The sequence below is a fragment of the Apium graveolens genome, chromosome 11, assembly GCF_009905375.1.
Source record: "Apium graveolens cultivar Ventura chromosome 11, ASM990537v1, whole genome shotgun sequence".
Taxonomy (NCBI): Eukaryota; Viridiplantae; Streptophyta; class Magnoliopsida; order Apiales; family Apiaceae; genus Apium; species Apium graveolens.
The window spans coordinates 156,440,929-156,465,807 of NC_133657.1; the positions used below are offsets into that span (position 1 = coordinate 156,440,929).

Sequence of the window (24,879 nt, forward strand, 5' to 3'; positions counted from 1 at the left end):
CTTATTTTACGTACAAGTAGTTTGTGGCTTCTATTTGACTATTTCCAGTCCTTTAAACATGAGGGGCGCTAATAAACCATCGGGATGTTTGTTAAACAATACAAAAAGTACACAAACGTCAAAAACCGGACCGGATCGGACAGAATATCGGATTTTTTTAAAATTAAGGATCGGGGACTGGATCGGCTCTATCCGGTCTTGAGACCGGATTGAACCGGAAAAATCCAGATTGGACCGAGAACAGACCGGTTTGGACCGGTTTAATTAATATTTATATAAAAAAATTATTTATATAATTTTTTTTTCAAATTTATATACACTAAAAATTTTGTTACTTGGTACGTCAATAAAAATTTAAAAGTAATTACATATTTTATTATTTTAAAAGTAAATATAAAATCTTAAGAGTATGAATATCAATATTTAATTACATGAATTACGAAATTTGGTAATTTAAAATGTAGTATCGATCTATTTTATTATATCGATTTATTATCTATTAACTTGGATCAATAAAATATGATATTGGTGAATATTTAATATTTATATATGATCTTATTAGATATAAATTAAGATAAAATAATTATATATATGAATTCAGGTCCATTCAGATCTGGACCGAATTTTTTCAGATCTTGAACCGGACCGGATTGGACCGAAGATCAGAATTTTTCAAGTATAAATATCCGTTCCGGTCCGGGTTTCAGGTCCAGACCGGAATTATGTGCAGTCCTAACGTGAAGTTCTAGTTATTTATAAACAGTTTCAAAAAATGTTCGAAAATAACAAATGATATAATATTATTAATTTGATTCATATGTACACATGATGCCCATTAATATAATAATATTCAATAACATGGTGTCAATTAAATATTTTAAAATCATTTTTAAAATAATTTTGGAAAACATAAATTTCACTTTAAATATTCGATACCGTAAGTATATGCATACGATTGTTATGAGACGCAATGTTAAAAAGCGAGGTCCCCGAAAGAAGTTTAAATTTCGTTTAATTCATATTTATGTAAACATAATCAGTTCTTTTTAAGAATTTCCATAGCTAGCTCATAACTGCATTCAATAAAAATATTAGTTGGCGTATATATGTTAAAAGGTTGATTAATGAATGGGAGTAAATAGGACTTCGTCTCCTCCAATTTTAGTTTTCAAATTACTAGCATAAAATACTTAAAAATCATTATATATTAGATAATCCAATTACCTACTCAATGAGCTGCAAAAGAATTGGGTCCGAGCAGAGATTTGTTCGATACAAATCGATTTTTTTTATAAAAAAAAAACGAGTTGAGTCGAGTATAATAACTGAACAGAAAGTGATGTTTAATACTAGCTCGTTAATAAATTCGAGCCAAACCCAAGTTTATTCACGAACAATCAAACTGAACCGAGTTCGAATATAGTTGAGTTGTTCACTAATAATTTATATATATATTTTATTCGAACAACCTTTAAGTATAATATATAGTTTTACAAGTTACATCGGGATTAAATGCTAGCGTTTATCTTACAATTAAGCGTTTATCTTACAATTAAGGTTACATATGGGTCGAGTTGGCCTGATTGGAGGCGATTTTATAACCCGATCTAATTAAATCTGTTTGAATTTTTTTAAATCCAACCCATAAAATTTAAGTTTGTAACCAAGCATACCCGTCGTACATCGATTTGATTCGGATTGGGTCAGTTTGAATGAGTTTGAATGAACTTGTTAAAAAATTTCAATATTATATATAATCACTCATTTTGAAAATTTAAATAAAAATAAAATGTGTATAACTTAAAATTATAATTTTAGTAATGTGTATCATATCATATATCATATACATACAAAAAAAGTAACCATACGTCTATAAACGAAAATAAGTATGCAACCATAAATTGAACAAATAAAATTATATTATATTAATCGGTAATCTTAATCTTTGGAAAGTACTAGATATGAGAAAAAAAAGATAATATACAATCCATTTAAGATATTGTAATAGTTACATAAAAACACATGATGGAAGGTACGAATATATGTTAAACTTAAAATATTATATAAAATTACGAGTGATATTAATGAATCAAGTTGGGTTGGGTTAGGGTAAAAATATTTTTAACCCGTACACAGCCCATTTATGTCGGATTGAGCAAGTAACCACCTATCTATCATTCGATTTGCGGTAGGTCGGGTTTTTCGGGTTAAAAAAGGGTTAGGTTGAGTCGATTTGCTCAACCTATGTGCACCCTACTTACTAGGGCTGCTAATGGGTTATCCAACCTGTTATAACCGAGCCAACCCAAACCTAAATTTCGCCGATCAACAGAACCATCCGAAAATTATGGGTTAATTGAGTTGATTTTTGATTGGGTCGTTTGTAATGAGATATTTGAAATCTTAACCCAACCCAACCCGATTATACATATATATATACACACACACTAATTTATATGATTATAATCTATATTACTACACAATCCAATAATTGATGTATTGAATCACTTGGGCTACTGCCCTTCCAAAATGTAGATTTGGTTAGCCAAGTATTCATTATATAACATGTATATAGTATATGATATTAACATTAGAAGTTATAATGCATATCATTTGATTACTTTCTTACTTACATGACAAACAATTTTAACTACAATTATTTTCCTTTAAATGAAAGTAGTTATTTAAACTCGTATATTACTTGGACATAAGCTTATAAGATACCAATATAGAGATTTTTTGGGCATTTTTGTAGAAACAACTTATTTGTTTTTATTTTTGTCATGTTACTTGACACTAAAAGATAAAGAACAGAAGCGCAAAACTATTAGTTAATTACAACTTATGCTAGAGTGTTATATGCTTGTGCTGCTACCGAGTTTGGATTTTAGAACCGGACTGCTGGAGACAGTAATGGACTTCATTTGTTGTAGATTTGTTCTTTCTATATAGTTCAGTTAATTTTAGTTATTTTATATGCAATGTTGAATTTCTCTTCTAAATACCTTTATACTAAAAGTTATGTATTATGACACTTTTAATCATATGACTGTGACGAAATATTGTTCTTATAACCCGATCAATCTAACCCTAACCAACCCAACCCGTCAGACGATTAACAAAGTTGGGTTTGTTAATTTTTTCGAGATCAATGGGTTAAAATTTTTGTAACTCGAATTAAATGAATCGGGTCGTTAAAAGGGTCAAACCGACTCAACCCAACTCATGTGGAGCCCTACTACTTACAATGATATACATGCTCAAACTCTGCGCGTGTTTCTTAATCTAAATTAGTTTATTTTTCTTAAGTAGAGTTTTAAGAAATATATAATTTTTTTAAAACTATTGAAACATCCATAACTTCTTTAATTATATATTATATTTTAAATTATTAGTCATCATTTATTTATAATACATGTAAATTTTATTAGAGACGAGTCAAGTTTGAGATAAACGAGTCGAGTTCTAATCAAACAGACAAAAAACTCGACTCGACTTTTTTGGTCATCCAAGCTCGAGCTATTTTTCATCTTCAAAATTGACTCATTTTAGACGAACCTAACCTAATTCACGTAAACAAGCCAATTCCAAATTTTATTAACGAATGATTTTGCAGCCCTACCTAGTACATAAACAATACTTATTTTTAGGGGTGTACAGACGAACCGCTCAATCATATTGAACCGTTCAACCACTCGCAACCGAACCGCATCTTGCGGATAATCACAAAATGTGAGTTGATTGTTGATCGAAATTTTAATAATCGCTTATTCGTGGTTTAGATGATGTGATTTTAAAATTTTAAAAATCGCAAAATCGCAACCGCAACCACAATCACAATCACAAACCGTTAAATATATTTATAAAAAAATATATTTTTAATGTAAAAACACTTGATATCATATAAATTAATAAGTAAACACATATATTTTCAAAAATAGTTATTCTTTAATATTTTAAGATTAAGATACCTTTGTCAATACTTAATATATTTATTATATGTTTGATCTTGATTATCATTTGTGATCGAATAATGCTGTTCAAATTGGTTTGTTTTAATAATATTGTCAGTTACTTGTTTTTATGCCATGTCATGTTTAATAAGTACATCTACACCATCTGCGCTCTCTCTCTTGGAGCATATCCTATATCCTATGGCCTGCTAAATGGTATGCTATATCTATAATATAGCACAAAATGTGAATTTTGACAATTTAATGATGGTGTAAACACTGTCCTAAAATAGTACGGTTCTATAGTTTATATTAAACATAGCACAAAATATAGCACTGTGCTATATTTACCACACTACAAAATAGTTACAAACAGAAGGGGAAAGTTAGAATAAATAAAAATGAGAATTTTTTATACACATAAATAGAAAAGTTAATTAAATTTGAAACAATTTAGTTAAATATATAACTAATTATTGAAAATATGGTGTTATTTTAACACTAAAAATTATTTTTAGTTCTAAATTATAACGATAGGTGCAGCTATTTTTACAATACTATTGACTTTGATCTTATGATAAATGTATCATATCTTATATGTGCGCGGAGATATTTGCTTGTTCCGAGGATGGCGAATTTAAGCAACAGTTTCACTTTCTCTATGCATTAGTTTTTATGTTTCATTTGCCAGTTTTTACTACATTAGTTTTTAAACATGAACAAGTGTGCTCGTTCTTTATATTTGTGCACTTTTGAGAAATTTTAAAATAAGTAATTTATTACTTAAAATGAATAATTGAGTTATAAGTGATAAGTAGATAATTACTTATAAGTTGTATAAGTGTTTGGATAATTTTACTTATAAGTCAGATTTTTTTTACTTAAACAAACAAAAATAAATAATTTTTTAATTCTTTTTATCTTAATTCATGAATTTTAAATTTGATTAACATTTCAAAACATATATTTTATAACTAAAGTTTATAAAAAAATGAAAATTCAAAATAAGTTGAGAAAACGTACGTCATTACTAACATTCAACTTATCGGCTTATAAGTTAAATTTACAACTTATAAGTTAAATCGACAAACACTCGTCAATAACTACTTACGGGTTTATAAGTCAATAAACTACTTATTCTTGGGCAGCCAAACAGGCCCTTTATCTTATGTTCAGTTTCTTTTTGCAAATTATTAAAAATTTTATATTAAGTGATTAACCGTAATCGATCCACAATAATCACATCTTATCCTCAATTTATTTTGACAAATTATTAAAAGTTTTATATTAAGTGGTTAACCGTAATTGAACCACAATAACCGCAATTAGCAAAAGCAAATGATGCGGTTAACCGCAATCGTTAGCGGCGATTGCGGATAAAAATATTCTAAAATCACTTTTTGCTGATTGCTGAGCTAACGATTGCGGATAAAATATTTCTAAAATCACTTTTCGCCGATTGCTGATAAAAAAATTCTAGTGATTGCGGATGAAAATTTTCTAAAGTCACTCTTCGCCTATCGCTGATAAATTTTTTCTAAAATCATTCTTCGCAATTTAGTTCAATTTTTACACTAAAATCGATTGACCCAATCCGATCCGATCCACGACGTCTATTGTCAATGATACTGAGGGCAGGTTCTAAAGGGCCAAGGCTGGCGAGTAGATATGCAAAAAATGCCCACCGGGCCGGGTTTTGACCGGGCCTTAAAAAACCCGGGCTTTGACCGTGTCGGACTTTTCGGGTTTTGACTTTGACCGGGTCGGGCTGGGATTTCCAAAGATGTCAGAGCCTGTTTGGGCCTCGAGGCGGGCCTAACCGGGCTTTTTTTCAGGCCAGATCAGATCGGGTCGGGTTTTTTTATAGGTTTAAATCGGATCAAGTATTATTAGAGATTTCGAAAAAATATTTATGTTAGCAACTAGATCATCGTAAAAATGTATTAGTTTACATGAAATACTTTATGAAAACATTACTTCGTTGAAAAATTTAAGTTCGGCTAGAAATAAGCATGTTTATAGAATAATATGTTTTATCATTGTTATGATAACAATGATATCCAAATATATATAATATACTTATTATATCTTTTTTTATTATTTATGCAACGAAGTTTATAAATAATATTAATAATCACAAATATGTAAATATATATGTGTTTAAAGTATTATTTATATTTATAGTAAATGTGAATTTATAAATATATAAGAATATATATTAGAATAATCAGATTATAACCGGGATTTTCGGACTTTTAAACGGGTCGGGCCGGGTCGAAGGCCGGAGCTTTTAACCGGGTCGGACCGGGTTTTGCCTAAATTTATAGGACCCGTCGAGGCCCGAAACCCGGGCCGGGACCGGACCGGACTTGACCGGATTTTGACCAGATCTGGCCAGGTCAGATTTTCGGGTCCGAAATTTTTGTGGATCTCAACGGCCGAGTCAAGCTTTTTGTTCAACTGTGTCAAGTGTGGAGTGGAGTTTGTTGAACTATATCATGAAATCCTATGATAACCGCCGCTGCTTGCGCCTTAACTTGCGACTCCTTTATTCGTCTGGATTTATGTTCCTTCCTTTTCACTTTATATTATGATGTTTTAGAATAATGAACATAATGTCGCCGTAACATTTATACGTGCTAAATGCTCTCAATTGTTTTTTCAACTTTTTTTTTCAAAGTGATACTTAAGCCATCTCCAAAAGTGATCTATTGGCCTAAATTTACCGATTTTGATCCACATCTATTCAACAGTGACCTATTGTCTGTTCCAATTTAGACGGTGTATAGTGCCGACCTAAATTTAGGCCGACATTATTCACCGGCCTAAATTTTTTTAATAATAAAATATTAACTTTTTATGTTTTATATATTCATTAGTTTTTTGATTGAATGTTATTATATATATATTAAGTAGTTTTTAATTATATTTTTTAATTTTCACTTATATATATAATAGTTATTTAACAAAAATATATTTTTAATTCAAATTAATAATATACTTGATTGATGATGAACTTGATTTGAGTGCTCCAATTCAAGAGCTGATCGAAATTCCAAATCCAGAAGTTGAGACGGTTGGAAATGATGAAAATACTCGATATCAACAATTTCTTGGACTATATCGAAAAATAGAAAAAAAAAGCTCATATTGCTCTTCGAGATGCATTAATCGAGTGTTTGTGGGACAATATACTAATTCAAAGTAGTTCAATATTTGTTATTTTTTTAGTTAATTAATTATAATATTATTTTTTCTTGTTTAAGTGTAATGTTTTTATAATTTAATAAATTTTTAAGTTTGAAATTAATATGAATAGGTATATGAATTAGTAAAAACACATTAAAATGACAATATATTAATAGTTGAAAAAATAAAATATTGATATATGAATTTGGAGCAAAATTTAGACCGAACTATTGGAATAGAGAGTTGTCTCGATCCAAATTGAGGTTAAAAAACTTGGCCAATCTTGGAGTTGCCCTTAACTTATGTTTTATTTATGAGCCTAGTATATATGTATCAGGGATCATGTTATTTTTGAAAAAACAGTTAATAATATAGCGGAAACTCGACATTGGAGAATGATTTTGGAGATTCTAACATTTTTCTTATTTTTCTTAATATATTTGATTATAATTTTTTTTAATTATTATTTTAAACATAAAAAATTTAATCACATTTTATAAAATTTGAATTTAACACAAACCTAGCACTCAATTATTTTTTTCAAATTATCAAATCTATTTTGAAAAGAATGTCGCGAGTATCTTCCAAAGTGTTAATCTACCTAGACCTGACAATACTGGTATTCGACACGTGAACACGGTACAAAACGACACGAATAATAGGTACACGAATACAAATTCGGGTCGGGTTTGAGTTTAAGATTTGGTACACGAAAACACGAAATTATACGGAACGTTTGTACACGACAAGTAACGTTGTCTAAATCTACCCCTTTAAATGGAGATGTTAACAAAAATTACACATTACCCCTTGCCCCCCTGCACTCTTCAATAAGTAGTCCACTCTTCCAACACTCTTTTCCCACTCATTTTCTCTTCCACACAAATTTTGTACTAGTTTCTTTTTCTTTGTGTTAGTTAAATACAAAATGGGCATCCTAAAAATCACCTGCATTGCCTCTCTCATGATATCAATACTTATATCAGTAGCTGAAGCAAGAATCCCCGGAGTTTACTCCGGCGGTGCGTGGCAAGGTGCTCATGCCACATTTTATGGTGGCAGTGATGCTTCCGGCACAATGGGTAAACATACACATACATTCTTCCACTACTCGCTTATGTATGATAAATGTAGTAAAATGTAGTTGTACCGTTACAATTTCAGGTTTCGGGGCCGTATTCATAAATTCACACATCCTTCCGCTAATTGTCTAAAAAATATATTTACCAAAAATGTAGTAGTTCTTCCCCGGATGTGCGTGAGTTTACATCGCAAAAATAAAACGTAATTGTCATGTGTGAATGGTTGCCTTCCAAATGTATTTTAAAATTTGTTAATTTGGTATTATTATTTAATCTAGTTTAACTTTGCGAAATACATTTTTTAGTTAAACAAGCTTTTTCGGAACATAGTAAAGTTATGAAGCCCTGTCATGTTACTTTCGTAAGCAAAATGCACTTAAAATGATTTTAAATTGTTTTTTGGGGTAGGTGGAGCTTGTGGATATGGAAACCTGTATAGCCAAGGCTACGGCGTAAACACGGCAGCCTTAAGCACAGCGTTGTTTAACAAAGGGCAGAGTTGCGGTGCCTGTTTCGAGATTAAGTGCAAGAGTGATCCACAATGGTGCCACCCGGGCAGCCCTTCTATTTTCATTACCGCTACAAATTTTTGCCCACCTAACTTTGCGCAGCCTAGTGACAATGGGGGATGGTGCAACCCTCCCCGAACTCATTTCGATCTCGCAATGCCTATGTTTCTCAAGATTGCTGAGTATCGTGCCGGTATTGTTCCCGTCTCGTATCGCCGGTAACACTCTTCCCCCCTTCCTCTGTTCTCCTTAATTTTGTTTTTAGCTATTAAAATATGAATAATTTAACCAACAAAAGTCAAAACTGAACATTTATTTTGAAACTTAGGGAGTATTTGCCGTAAAGTTTGTATTTAAAATTTAGAATAGATAAGCCACTACTTTTTTTTTTTTAGTTTACAGTAAACAATTCTTTCAGTACTTCTTAGTTATCAAACTTAGGATGAGTTGCATTTGTGATTTATGTCTAAAGACTCATGTAACATATAAACTTGATTTTTTTACACTGATACATCTTAAATCCGTATCTACATCTTAAAATCTGTATCAAATTGGTGACATTATCGATTTATTTATACAGAGTACCATGCCGAAAGAGAGGAGGAATAAGATTCACAATCAACGGATTCCGCTACTTCAACCTAGTGCTGATCAGCAACGTAGCCGGTGCAGGAGACATTGTTAGGGTTAGTGTCAAAGGTTCAAGAACAGGATGGATGAGCATGAGCCGCAATTGGGGACAAAACTGGCAATCAAATGCTGTTTTAGTAGGACAATCACTCTCATTTCGAGTCACGGGAAGCGATCGAAGGACTTCCACCTCATGGAACATTGTTCCGGCTCACTGGCAATTCGGACAAACCTTTGCCGGAAAGAACTTTAGAGTCTAAGAAAAAGTATTCATGATACAAGTTATTAAAAAATTTACCCGCCTTAATTTGATTTTAATCATATTTTAACCATTGGCGCCACTTATTTAGAAAACTTAACTTTTGGCCCTTAAATTTGTCCCAGGACATTTGTTAAAGTGGGTTCATCGGGGATTGAAAAAGTTGAGTAATAGAGGGAAGGTGGAGTAACTTTTTTGACTTTTGACTTTTAGGTTTTGGCGGGGGTTTGTTGTTTTTATTTGTGTTTATGTTTTTATTGTTTTAAATGTTGTGTGTAATTTTAGGGTCGAAAGGAGGGAGAAGGTGTTTGTACTTTGTAGTTGAGTGGGGAGATTGGGTTGAGGAGGCTGCAAAAACATGCAGCCCGCAGCTAGTGAGTTTTTGAGTCTATCTTCTATGGTGGTGGCCAATGTAATGTAATGTATGAATGGATATATAATATACTTCTTGTTTCAAGTAACGACTTCACACTAAATTTGTTCTGTTTTTAAATTTGGCCTAAAATTCGCTTTTAAAACAATAAAATTGTGGTAATTCGTAATTGGGTCCAAAATGTTCTAAACATACCTGGTTTCGTTGAGATCTTAATAATTTAGTTGAAAGAATGTATAAATGGTGACAAATTATAAGGTTGAGTTCGTGTTTATATAAATTGGTTGATTTTGCAAAATTTATCGATAAACGCTCATAAATCGGTCAAAACTATTCGACCGATTTGATACATTAACGATAAATCTTTCAAATTTTTAAAAATCATTTGATAAATTGATAATTCAACCTAATAATTCCGATTTCCAAAATCTGTAACCATGTGTTGGGACATGAATGAACACAAATCAGTACCAAAGAATAAAATTCACCAACTGCCAAATCGAATAAAGGTTATTCATATATACACAGATAATTTGATTCGAAAATGAAGAACTTGAAGACGTACATTTTTACTCACTCTACTCCATTCATCCGCGGATTATGTAGGGTAGGCGTTGGATGGGGAGGGAGATTTAAATCTTGTTTCACATGCGGGGAGTGACTGACTCCCCAACAACTTGTTTTCTCCCTCCAATCTAGAAGCTACAAACTTTGGATCCTATTCTTATTTTGGAAGAAAAAATGGTAAATGATAAAGTAAAGGCTTTGGATACCCTTCTTCATTCTTCATCCAAAAGCTTCAATTTCTCTTGGAGAATTTTTGCATAGCTTTCACATCAGATGTCTTTGGATAATGGCATCTTTCTGTTCATCACATGCATGCTATCACATAAGATATTACTTTGGTCCCTCCATTTTTCTTTTCCAGTTTTACAATTATCCATTTCATGTTAAACATTGTTGTAGACAGACACTAGACCTACTGGCCTTCATTAAAAAGGGCAGATTTTAGTGGTTACTTGTTCCTAGTTATGAATTGTTTAATACCTAATCTACATTCTTCATTTTTGTTAAATAAAAAAAACACTTCAAATTTTATTACAGTATAATAAACTAATAGGGGCCGCTCCACATCAAACGATTGTTAACAAACCAACTGTTTGCGAATATGAATAACCTAAAACCGAAAACTTGAGCACTAATGGAGTTATTTGATTTAGGCATTCACATCAATGCCCCCGTTAAACCTATTCGCAAACATATGATTACAACCATACAGAGTTGACAACAGTACAGCAAATGCTTCATCAGTGTTACTGGTCAAAGTGAGCACCCCTCCCAAGCATTGACTCGGGTACGCACCATCAGCCTTTCCCTTCTTGAAAATCGGATTTGTCCAAACAAAATACAACTGTAGTAAAAGACAACTGAACTCTGAACTACTCTATGACAGACAGACAAAGCCCAGAGGACTTGTTATACTGCCCATTCCAACTTATCTAAATCAATGTCTTCAAAGAATATTGCACCTCGCCCTGTTACAACTGTAGTATATTTGTATTAACATATATAGGGGGTCATCTTCTACTACTACATACAAATTATTCACCATCTAAATTAATCACCTGTCGCAATAATACAAACCACGGTCATAGTAGTAGAGTGTCGAACCTGAATCTTTTGCGCTTGCGTGAACTCTGATACTATATGTTATGTAAGCAGTCATTCTAAAATCTCAAAAAAGATCAAATATTCTAACAGTGTTTACATAGAAGGGTTCAAGTCCAACCATATGTTTTGGCTGGAGGTGAAGCAAAATAGGAGATGTAACATAATTATTTGTAACATAATCTGTGTCGGTCCCAACATAAAACTAATGACCCTGACTGGGCCAAGTTTTAAAATGCCGCAACCATTAATTAGTATGGACTGAATGAAGCAAGTCGTCTATGTGAGGCCCAATAATTTAAAAACAGTAAACTTTCGTTTCTAGATATAACCTTCAACTCTTCAAGTTCAGATGCTCATGATTCCAATTTTAGAAAATTATTTTAAACATTAAGAATAGTAGAACTAGTACATAATGCAAAACAGGAAGACACTAAAATCTGTCTATTCTATCAGTAGGAAGATGTAAGCTAAAAAATCATTGATATATAGTAATGAAGCTTAGTTAGTCAAAATAAATTTTAGTGTTGCAGACTGTGAATCATATGTGTCCTGACAGGACAATATTGCTCGCGGAGCTAGATTTTAATCCTGGAGTTCAACTATCACCACTGCCCATATACTTAAAATTTAATGCATTGGAAAAACACAAGTTGCTAGAAAACACAATTCGTTTGTTGCGAAAAATGAATAATGGTTAGTCAAATACAGAGGCGGAGGCACACGGGGCCTCTGGTGCCACAATGCCCCCACAGGCCATAAGTTTCAAAAGAGGATATATATTTTTACATGGGACTCATGTTAAGCTACAAAATATTATTATGTGTGCTCCTAGAATGTTAAAAATTTGGAAAGTGGCCCCTTGTGACCTATATCCTGCCACCACCACCGGTCAAATGAAACATGTTTTAGCTTCAAAAAGGTTATCTTGGATGCCATTACTGTGATACTTAAACCATGATCTTGTTAGAAAATGGAAAGTTTGAGACATATTTTAGACATGTTCTTAATGTAATTTCCTAAATCTAATTTTTGGACTTTGTTCTTTGTAATGAGAACTTAAACTTTCATGTGTGGATCTAAGTCATTTTCTTAGTGTAATCCATAAAGAAATTGAGTTGAAGTTAGTAGTTTGAAAATGGTTGTGCGGGTTTGTCCCACATTGATTAAGTAAGCGAGGAAGTTTACTTAATGTTTAATTATAATATTTACTGACTTATTATATTATTTTAATATGAATATTGAATCTGAATATCAGGATTTGGAGTAATGCACTGAACTGATTATCCATGGGGGTACAAAGTGTGCATTATCCACCGGGGTATAAAATGCACTGAATTGATTATCCACCGGGGTACAAAATGCACTGAACTGATTATCCGTCGGAGTACAAAGTGTACATTATTCGTCGGAGTACAAAGTGTACATTATCCGTCGGGGTACAAAGTGTACATTATCCGTCGGGGTACAAAGTGTGCATTATCCACCGGGGTACAAAGTGTGCATTATCCACCGGGGTACAAAGTGTACATTATCCGTCGGGGTACTAAGTGAGCATTATCCATCGGTGTACAATATATGGATTATCCATCGTTGTACTTAGCATTATCCACCGGGGATGGGCTGTTTCTGATTCTGAAAGTATTCATTAAATACATTTAAGTCAGAATATTTATTTAATTAATATAACATATTCAGTTATGTTTTGGGATGTAATATTTATACTGAACAAAATGTTTTGGAATATATACGTTGAAATATACATACGTAAAACCCTAGCTATCATCTTCCTCTTTTTCTCTCCTCCAAAATTATACAGATTAGCATAGGTTTTGGCGACTGAGGTCTGATCGCTGTTTGTACATCGAGTTGCTGTGAACCGGTATGTTGTTGCTGTTTTATCTTGGGAGGGTTATTGCAGTCTCTGAACACAGTAAGTGAGGGAAATAAACTCTTCAAGAACAGCCTCTTCCTATCGAGGGATTGGTGACTCAGCTGTGATTGAAAGCTTCATTACGCTAAGCTTTCTTTCTCTTCTTATTTTTCTTTTACAGTTGTCGAATATTTTTTTTATTTACGACCTTCGTGTTTTGTTTTCGTTATTGGTGCTATTGCCTTGTTCTTGTTATTGGTTATATAACTGCCTCATTGTGTTAGTATAGTAGTAATTTACTATTGTTGCTTTCCCAACAGATCAAACACCGTTGGTAAAAGACATAAATTTGGATGAGTTACTTTGGTGGATGTTTCACTTTTGTATGGTTTTCTAATGGTCTTGCTTTACTTTCTACTTTAGTTGGAAATATTATTTTCTTTCATGATTCTATTTGAACATGTTCAAGCCTGTGGCTAATGCTAGCATGATATAAAGAGTTTTATGAAGATAGCAGATTGCTTAAAGGAAGTAGAGAGAAATAGATGCTAATAAACTTGTACAAAAAGATATGCATTCATTGATTGAAAACAAAATGTACTATTTCCAGACCATATATTCTGTCACTACTGTAGACTCTAACAAACTTAATACAAATACCACTACTACCCTTGCATACTCAGCATACTCCAGCTTTCTTCCTTATCACCTGCCAGCTACTCCAATGTGGGACAACATACAGCTATATCATCACTCCCCCTCAAGCGGTGAGGACACTCCAAGCTTGTTGAGAAGACAATAGTGCTGTTTGACTGATAAAGGTTTAGTCAAGATATCAGCAGCTTGAGCATAGGTTGAAACATGCCTTGTGACTATTTCTCCAGCACTGATCTTGTCACGTATATAGTGGCAATCAATTTCAATGTGTTTAGTACGCTCATGGAGCACGGGTTTAGCTGCTATGGAGATTGCTGCCTTGTTGTCACAGTTTAAGAGCGTTGGGGGAAATTTTTTGATGCCCATGTCCTTCAAGAGAGCAGTCAGCCAAGTTATTTCACACGCAGTTAATGCCATTGCTTTGTATTCTGACTCTGCAGTAGAGCGAGCCACCAGAGATTGTTTCTTCGTTTTCCAAGAGATGGGAGAGCTTCCAAGCAGGACACCACTTGTAGATTTGCTTGTGGTTGGGCAACTCGCCCAATCGCTATCACAATAAGCTGTTAGTTGAGCTGCAGAGGTCGAGGCCAAAAGCACACCTTGCCCTGGGTTTCCTGCTAAATACCTGAGAACATGCTTGGCTGCTTGCATATGCACACATGTAGGTTACTGCATAAATTGCTTAAGAATGTGCACAGTAAATGCTTTTTCAGGACGAGTGATGGTCAGGTATATTAGCTTGCCCACAAGACGCTGATAAGAGCTTGGATCAGACAATGGTTCTCCTTTGAAAGGAGTAAGCTTCAAGATAGCATCCATGGGAAGTTTTAGTGGCGTGACATTTTGCATACCAAACTCCTTCAGCATGTCACTGGTGTACTTGCGCCGAGAGACGAAAAACCCAGAGCTAGAGCGATTAATTTCCAAGCCTAGGAAGTAGCGAGGCGATCCCATGTCCTTCATATGAAAGATTCGACAAAGAAGGGATTTCAAGGCCTCTATATCATTCATCGAGTCTCAGGAAATCAGAATATCGTCCACATACACTAGCACAACTGTGATATACTTCTCCTTCGTGTACGAAAACAGACTATAATCTGCCTTGGACTGAACATAGTTCATTGTTTTGAGTGTGAAAGATAACTTTGAAAACCATTGGCGAGGAGCTTGTCGTAGGCCATACAGAGCCTTCTTCAGATGACACACTTTCATGATAGTAGCTCCACTGTTACTTCGAGATTCAGCTGAGATATGACTTCCCATTCCAACATATCCAGGAGGCATCTTCATGTAGACTACCTCATCTAGATCATCATTCAAGAACACGTTGTGAACATCCATTTGACACACAGTCCAATTCTGCATTGCTGCCACTGCCAAAAGTGCTCTAACAGTGGTTAATTTCGCCACTGGAGCAAACGTTTCAGAAAAAATCTATCCCATGAACCTGTCTGCATCCAAGAATAACTAATCGAGACTTGTAACGTTCAACTGAACCATCCGGATTATACTTTATTTTATACAACCACTTCGAGCCTATTGCTTGTTTATCAGCAGGAAGGTGCACAATCTCCCAAGTTCCATTCGCTTCTAAGGCATCTAGTTCAACATTCATAGCCTTTATCCAGTGATCATACTTAATTGCTTGATTGAATGATACAGGGTCGTCTTGACTGGACACTGTGGAGAGAAAGCAGTAAAATTGTGACTCCACTTTCTGATCAGCAACAACCACTGCATTGGCATTGGATACGTAATCAACCATCCAAGATGGTTGTTTCACCTGACGAGTTGATCTCCTTACAATTGGAACCTCATCTCCAAAATTATGGTTGTCACTTTCCTCCGAATCATCATTAGTGTCTCCTTCATCTGCACTTTGTTCGATCTCTTCTTCTTTATTATTCTGAGTTTGACCATCAAGCCATAGAGGGTCTTCAAAAATGACTGGTTTTGAGGATTCACCAAGAGAGGGCAGAGGTTGCATGTAGGGATTTTGTTGATCAGTGTTGAAGGGAAACACTCGTTCATTGAAGATAACATCCCTCGATACAAACGGCTCTTTGGTGACCAGATTTAGAAGTCTGAATCCCTTCTAAGTTGGAGGATATCCCAGGAAGACATATGGAATGCCACGAGGCTGAAATTTATCAAGAGTATGAGCTGGATTCATAGCAAATGCCAAGCAACCGAACACTTTCATGAGATCATAGTCCACCAGTTTGTCAAACAACACTTCATACGGAATTTTATTCCCAAGAGCAGTGGTGGGAATGCGATTTATAATGTGAACAGAAGTGAGGACACAATCTCCTCAGAAGGAGATAGGAAGGCCTTCTTGGAATTTTAGTGCTCGAGCAACCTCAAGAATTTGCCTATGCTTCCGTTCAACCCTAGCGTTTTGCTGGGGACGATAAGTGCGTGAGGTCTGGTGTGTAATGCCATACTTAGAGTAGAATTCCTTACAAGATTTGTCAGAAAACTCGAGGGCATTATCCGAACGGACACATTTAATTCCAATATTTGAAATGAGACTTCACATAGTTGTAGAAAGCAGTTAAGGTAGTAAGATACTCATTTTTATTTTGCAACAAATACCCCAAGTTACACGCGAGAAATCATCGACAAGGGTCAAGAAGTACCTGAACTTTCCTTGAGTGCACACTTTGTACGGTCCCCAGGTATCAACGTGCACGAGATCAAATTTGGATGTCGCCCTTGACTCACTTAACTCGAAAGGCAGCTTTGTCAGCTTTGCCATGTGACATGTCACACACACTAATTTCTAACCCTTAAGTTTGTTTTGAAGCTTTGGGATTAATTTTAGCTTTACACCAGGAGTATGTCCAAGACGATGATGCCACACACTATAGTCATTCGACTCACTTCCCTCCCTCTCTTGTTGAGAGTTCGAGTTAGTGGCCAGAAGACATTGAGGTGCCTTTTCAAGATGTTTATCTACAGGTGTCAACAAGTAGTACAAACCATTTATCATTTTCCCAATAGCTCGTACCTTTCTTGATTTTGAATCCACTATCATACACACCTCAGGATGGAATGTCACATCACAGCCATTGTCCCTTGCCAGTTTATGAATAGAGAGGAGATTATGATTAAAATCAGGCACGTGAAGAACATTCAACATCTTGAGTCCATTGTCCAGCATTATGTCTCCAATATGAGTGATTACCGTGGTAGCTCCGGTGGGCAATTTGATTGTGTAATTATCAGGTGCCTTGCGAACATTGAACAGGTCACTCAATGAGGGAGTCTTGTGATCGGATGCGCCTGAATTGATAATCCATCGTTTAGCGTGTGCTCCCCTGTTCTACCATTTATCATGCCAGAAAATGGGCTTTCTGCTTCTTCACTTACAGTCCCAGACATCATAGCAAGAAGTTGTTGCAGTTGTTGAGGTGAGAACACGACTTCTTGTTCACCAGATGCTTGAGCTACATTTGCCATTTTCACCTTTTCACCATTCCACTTCTTTCCACCAACATTGGCTTTAGGACCATTTCTATTATGCTTGTAATGCCATTTCGGATAACCATGAACTGTCCCGCATTTTGTAGACGAGTGTCCCTTCACACCACACGCTGCACAAGGAGTTCCAGACCATTTCTCCACAGATCCCAAGCTATACATCGCAGCAACTTCAGTTTCAGATCCAACCGAGCCATTGAGGGCATCTTTTTATGACTCTTCCTGCTGTAAAGCAGCACATGCCACCTCCACAGTTGGCAAAGGAGACAACATCAAGAGCTGATTTCACTCAGCCCCATACACATTATTAAGACCATTCAAAAACTGAAATAGGCGAGATTCTTCCTTCATGGTTTCTATGGCATTCAAGAGGGCTGTGATTTCTTCACTAACATAAACTACTCATGGCTGTGTAGTAGTCAGCTATAGAGAGTTCCTTCTGTTTTAGGCTGAACAGGTCTTTATTGAGCTTGTATTTTTGAGATCCGTTTGTCAACATAAACCTCTTTTCTAGCTATTTCCAGACTTGACTAGCAAGATTTATAAATAGAATGGACCTCTTAACAGCATCAACAATATTATTATGAAGCCAAGAGATTACCATGTTGTTGCAAGTCTCCCATTGGGCTGCATCTGTTTCATCAATTGTGCATTTCTTCACTGTGCCATCCACGAATCCCAATTTCCTCTTAGACGCAAGCTGAATCTCCATAAATCTACGCCATGCTCTGTAGTCAGAGGCACCTTGTAGCTTCGGAACAACAATGGAGGTAGGGCCATCAGACGGATGCAGAAATAGAGGGTTCCGCATATCTGCAAAGGTGAATTTGCTTCCAGACTCCATGAATCACACTCAAGAAAACAAAAATTCACACTATCAGATCTAGGGTTTTAACACCAAGCAAGAACCTCACAAATATACACACAGCTGTTTATGAGAAACAAATGGAATCAGAATGTATCTTATGCAAGCACTAAGCAGAATCTTTAATTTCTCTAACTAAAGCAACAACGGCTCTGATACCATAAAGAGTTTTATGAAGATAGCAAATTGCTTAAAGGAAGTAGAGAGAAAGAGATGCTAATAAACTTGCACAAAAGATATGCATTCATTGATTGAAAACAAAATGTACTACTGCCATACCATATATTCTGTCACTACTGCAGACTCTAACAAACTTAATACAAATACCACTACTACCCTTGCATACTCAGCATACTCCAGCTTTCTTCCTTATCACCTGCCAGCTACTCCAATGTGGGACATCATACAACTATATCATCATGATATCATGATGTTAAGTAACTAATCCCTCTAAAACCTTTAAGTGTCGGAGGAAAGCCCAAACATGATCTTATACTATTTAACACATGGTAGTTGAGTTTGGCCCTAATCCTTCTCAGCCAATGAGGGTGTGGGTTCCTCTGGTGGATGATGATCGTATTGCTGTGGCTACTGATTACTTTAAGGATGCCTCTGGCTCTTATTATGCTTCTACAATGGGAAGAAGGATGTTGTGATACTGAATCAGATCACTAGAGGGATGATGGGCAGGGGGGTTGTTCTACCTCTGCCATGTTGGACAAGGAAGAGCCTGGTCTAGGTGACGCTGCTATGATGAACGTGACTAAAATTTGTTAGGAGGCTCAAGCATGGATGAGGAAGCTTGTGTTTCATGGAACTTGGGTGGGGATTGATTGTTAATGCTTTCTCTTTCTTTTCAATTCAAGAACTGTAGTCAAGCTCGTTAATGAGCATTTGGTTTGTTATCGTTGTAAATTTCACTAACAAATATAGCAACATAAAGGCAAGTATATTAAATATTTAGCAAGTCCAGGCCAAGAACACAGTTAACAAAACAAAATATGCATGTAAACAAAATCAGTAACTGAAATAACGAAGAGAAAAATGAAGATGTACCAAAAACCATAGCTTTCAACAGTGACTGAAAATAATGGTTGTGCACAGATACAGAACGCCAAGAAAAGAAGATCATAGCTGAGTCACCAGGCCTTGCTCGAAGCCCTGACTGCTCTTGAAGAGAATATTGCCCCCTTCCTGCTGCGTTGGGATGCGTGTAATATCTCCATCAGGATAAAACAGCTCAGAGTTTATGTTAACAGCAGCAACAAAACCTCCACCTTGACTAGCACCTCAGTCGTCGGAAAACTAACTAACAGTACTTCAAACTTGTGTTTTTGGGAGAGAAATGCAGAGAGGGAGAAGAGAAGAGAATGTAGTGTGGTATAAAAAATACATTCACTTTAGCCTCTATTTATAGGAGAGGAAAAGTGAAACTGCCCACACAATTAATGTATGAATTAAACTGCTCCATTAATAAATAAAATCATTATCAGATTTATATTTTAATTGGATATACCAGTTACAGATCAAATTATATTCATGTCCAGGTTCAATTAGACTAAGCCCACTAACAAAGTGACTTAGCCCAATTCAGTATCGAACCCAACCCAACAATTGTAATAATAATCCAGTCTACTGATAAATAAATTTGAATCAAAATTAATTCTCAAATAAATAAAATCCTCGCCCAGGTCGCCTCGCGTACGCGAGACGCCGAGACATTCGCCCAAATCGCCCTTCGACTCGGTCCGGTGCGGGGCGGCGGCGACGCGCGTGAAGCACATAACAACACAATAAACTATCACACACCTTAGTAGTTGTATACTACTCATGTGTATGATACCATATAAAGTACACAACTCCCTTTATTTATTTCAATGTGGGAAAAAAACATTCTTAAAATTCCAAGATTTTTCTAGCTACTTTCAACTCTCATTTCATATGGATTTCATTAAGAAAATTATTAAAACCATACATGAAAATTTAAGTTCAAATATCATTGAACACTTTCCAATCATTAGATTTTAGGATTAATATCAAGAACATAATTAAAATTAAGATCTAAAATCCTAATTAGACTCAGGTGTGTATGGTGGAGTAATTTCATGAACTATACCATTGTTTGCACAAAATTCATAAAAAACGTTACTCGTATACTCACCATCTCTATCGGATCTCAACATTTTAAGTACCTTACTAGTTTGTTTTTCTACTTCAGTTTTATATATAATGAATTTACTAAGTGCTTCATCCTTATGTCTAAGTAAATAAATATAACAATATCTACTACTATCATCTATAAAGGTAATGAAGTATCTAAACTGGTCCTTGGTCAACACACCACCAAATTCACAAAAATATCAGTGTGTACTAAATTTAACAAGTCTGAATCCCTAACAACGTTATGAAAAGGTTTCCTTATTTGTTTAACAGACACACATACTTGACATTTATAATTCTTTTCTATGGTATGTTTTGGAATCAACTCTAAGTTCATCATGTTCTTAAGAGCACCAAAGTTTAAATGACCTAGTCTAGCATGCCATATATTTGAGGATTCAATACAGTTAACAGAAGGAATATCATTATTATTCAAATTTCCCAAAATGGGATCCGCATTAATAACAAATAAACCATTTGAAAAGTAACCATTGTCAAAGAATGTACCAGTGTGAATAAGAACTACTTTATTACATTTGAACAAAATTTCAAAACCACTAGAAACTAAACAGCTTCCATTTATTATATTTCTACGCATGTCAGGAACATTATGCACTCTCGTCAGAGATAGAAGACGTCCTGAAGGGAACTTTAGATCCACGTTTCCAACTCCATGTACTTGAGCAGCACTAGCATTCCCCATCTTCACAGTCAGGATATGACTATGTTGATAAGATACAAATAAACTAATATCAGCACAAATATGTACATTAGCTCCAGTATCTATCAACCATTCATTTGACAGATAAGTAAAAAATATTACAGGGATGTAGGATACATACCGGTCAACATTGGTTTTAGAAGCCGTAGCCTCACCAACGACCATGTTCACTACATGCCCACTTGCAGTTCCAAGCACAGCATTCGCTTGCGCTACCTCGGTTTTCTTCGCTTTCTTCGTAGGGAAGTCCTTACTCTAGTGCCCAACCTGCCCACAAGACCAACATGGTTTGTTTCCCTTGGGTTTCTTGGCCTTGTCCTTGTCACTCTTAGGTTTATTACTATTAGCTTTCTTAGCAAAAGCCTTTCTCTTCTGCCCTACAGTTGTTATGTTTACCTTCGAGGTACCGTGTTCAGTTGGCATCACATGTCCTTGTTTGGACTTGTGTTGTTCTTGCACCGAGATGTCCAGCATAAGGTTGGTCCAGGTGATCTCTCCTTTCTGTCTTTTCAAGGAGAGAGAGAGAACTCTTCCCAAGACTTCAGGAGCTTTTCAATCACACTCATGACCTTGAACTTCTCCGGGAGGTCCATTCCAGAATCCTTCAAAGCATGCACTATCATCTCGAACTCATGCACCTGCTCAGTCATGGACTTATTGTCCACCAGCTTGAACTCGAGGAACCTTGCCACATAATACTTTTCTAGACCTTGTGAGTCAGTATTATGTGTCTGATCCAGCTTCTCCCATAAGTGTTTTGCGAAGTAGGCATCAGAAGAATAGACATCAAACAAAGTGTTTATTAGAGCCGCCAGAATGGTCGCCCTAGCCACTCCATCCTTCTCAGCCCACTTCGCAAAAGCCTTAACTGTGTCAGCCTTCTCTTGATCCACTACTGGTTTCTCATATTCTATAACAGGCCACAAACCCTTTATAGTCAGCCATAACTTCATCCTTTTCCGCCAGCGAGAAAAGCCAATGCCACCGTTGAATTTCTCCGGTAAACCGGTTAGTTCAACAGCTTGTGGGAAACTATAGGTGGTCCAATCAATGGCCCCAGCAGTCGCACCCGAACCGCTACCACCACCAACGATAACCTCACTTTCGTTAACCATTATGCTAAATTCTAAATAACTAATATTCTCTTCAAGAATGTTGTAAATTTCACTAACAAATATAGCAACATAGCGGCAAGTATATAAAAAATTTAGCAAGTCCAGGACAAGACCACAGTTAACAAAATAAAACATGCATGTAAACAAAATCAGTAACTGAAATAACGAAGAGAAAAACGAAGATGTACCCGAAACAATAGCTTTCAACATTGACTGAAAATAATGGTTGTGCACAGATACAGAACGCCAAGAAAAGAAGATCATAGCTGAGTCACCAGGCCTTGCTCGAAGCCTTGGCTGCTCTTGAAGAGAATATTGCCCTCTACATGCTGCGTTGGGATGCGTGCAATATCTCCATCAGGATAAAACAACTCGGAGTTTATGTTAACAGCAGCAACAAAACCTCCACCTCGACTAGCACCTCAGTCGCCGGAAAACTAACTAACAACACTTCGAACTTGTGTTTTTGGGAGAGAAATGCAGAGAGGGAGAAGAGAAGAGAATGTAGTGTGGTATAAAAAATACAATCACTTTAGCCTCTATTTATAGGAGAGGAAAAGTGAAACTGCCCACACAAATAAAATCAAAACTGATCAGATTTTGAATTTAAAAATATTTGTAACAGCTTTTAATTTAACACCCACATTATTATCAGATTTATATTTTAATTGAATATATCGGTTACAGATTATATTCATGTCCATGTTCAATGAATTAGACTAAGCCCACTAACAAAGTGACTTAGCCCAATTTAGTATCGTACCCAACCCAACAATTATAATAATAATCCAGTCTACTGATAAATAAATTTGAATTAAAATTAATTCTCAAATAAATAAAATACTCACCCAGGTCACCTCGCATACGCGAGACACCGAGACATTCGCCCTTCGACCCGGTCCGGGGCGGCGGCGGCGCGCGTGAAGCACACAACAACACAATGGACTATCACACACCTTAGTAGTTGTATACTACTCACGTGTGTGATACCATATAAAGAACACAACTCTCTTTATTTATTTCAATGCGGGACAAAAACATTATCAAAATTCCAAGATTTTTCTAGCTACTTTCAACTCTCATTTCATATGGATTTCATTAAGAAAATTCTTAAAACCTTACATGAAAATTTAAGTTCAAATATCATTGAACACTTTCCAATCATTAAATTTTAGGATTAACATCAAGAACATAATTAAAATTAAGCTCTAAAATCCTAATTTTCTAACAGTAACCTGTGACCTAAACTTAATTATTGATAATTTGCTATCATGAATTTCTCTTTCGAAACATGCCATGTTTCTTTATTATATATTAAACCATAAAAAAATTAGAAAAGTAAAATAAAGGAGAAGAACTTTTCAATTTAAACGAAATGCTTGCATCAAATTTGAAATTTTGATTAAGAATATCCTGTAACATAGAAGTTGAAATATAAATGTAAGTTGCAGGTATGAGATTCCCCACTCTGGTAACCACCAAAAATTAGTCAAATTATCCAAATCAGCTAAGTTCAGCTCCGTCAACTCGGGGAACACTAGGATGTCATCATGATGATCCTGAGTGATATCTTCTTCTTCTCGTTCACCTCCCTGATTATCTCTCTCAGCACTTTGCACCGTCAATAGTCATTTGTTTAAGGTGGAACAGATCTCTGGCAATACAAGGTGGAAATGTGTTTTTCAAGCTATTGCAATTGCTTGTGTCTAGATAATCTAAATTCTGTAGCATATGCAAAATGGCAATCGGGATCACACTTTCCAGTTTTCTAGTGCTAATTATCCCTGGTCTCTTGAGTTTGTAAAAGAATGAGGAGAATACAATAATATCATTATTGTCATCAGATAATTCTTTACCCAAATATCAGCAATTGTATGTTTCAAATTCCAGATGAGCAACTCATCCAAGGAAGCGAGTGCAATATGTAGTAGCTTATATCAAATCAATTGAAGTCAAGTTTATAATCTAGACAGCGACAACAATTAGACAAGGTTGACTGGCAGAGTTCATTTGAATGAAAGAAATTTAACCCTGTCTCGAATGTTTGGAGTTTGAAGTTTTCAATGTGATCGGAAAGAGTTACAAAAACTTAAAATCGGTACAAGTTAGTTGATCAGGTTTTCTAAAAGAAGATAGATGACAATGCATTCTACAGAGCTTCTATGTGAAACTTGAGATGAGTAACCTAGCTATTTGTGATAGCACTCCTAGGCCTTCAACTCCACACAGCTCCTGGGAGGACTACTCCTCAGCTCCTAACTCCATATAGCTCCTGGGAGGACTACTCCTAGGCCTTCAACTCCGTACAGCTCCTGGGAGGACTACTCCTAAGCCCCTAA

At 35.4% G+C, this 24,879-nt stretch overlaps 2 protein-coding genes across 2 annotated transcripts; one reads left to right on the forward strand and one right to left on the reverse strand.

The window, feature by feature from the left end:
* Nucleotides 1-7,957: 7,957 nt before the first annotated feature.
* Nucleotides 7,958-10,083, forward strand: LOC141697418 (expansin-A4). Its single transcript, XM_074501800.1, has 3 exons — nucleotides 7,958-8,224; nucleotides 8,633-8,951; nucleotides 9,314-10,083. Exons 1-3 carry the CDS (start codon nucleotides 8,071-8,073, stop codon nucleotides 9,621-9,623), a joined length of 783 nt encoding a protein of 260 aa, XP_074357901.1. The 5' UTR covers nucleotides 7,958-8,070; the 3' UTR covers nucleotides 9,624-10,083.
* Nucleotides 10,084-18,193: 8,110 nt separating this feature from the next.
* LOC141696037 (uncharacterized) lies at nucleotides 18,194-18,523 on the reverse strand. Its single transcript, XM_074500229.1, has one exon. It carries the CDS (start codon nucleotides 18,521-18,523, stop codon nucleotides 18,194-18,196), a length of 330 nt encoding a protein of 109 aa, XP_074356330.1.
* Nucleotides 18,524-24,879: the final 6,356 nt, after the last annotated feature.

Coding starts and splice junctions, on each gene's coding strand:
- LOC141697418 (XM_074501800.1), top strand. CDS start 8,071: ATGGGCATCCTAAAAATCACCTGCATTGCCTCTCTCATGATATCAATA. Junction 8,225..8,632: donor TGATGCTTCCGGCACAATGG/GTAAACATACAC, acceptor TTTTTGGGGTAG/GTGGAGCTTGTGGATATGGA. Junction 8,952..9,313: donor GTTCCCGTCTCGTATCGCCG/GTAACACTCTTC, acceptor TTATTTATACAG/AGTACCATGCCGAAAGAGAG.
- LOC141696037 (XM_074500229.1), bottom strand. CDS start 18,523: ATGGAGTCTGGAAGCAAATTCACCTTTGCAGATATGCGGAACCCTCTA.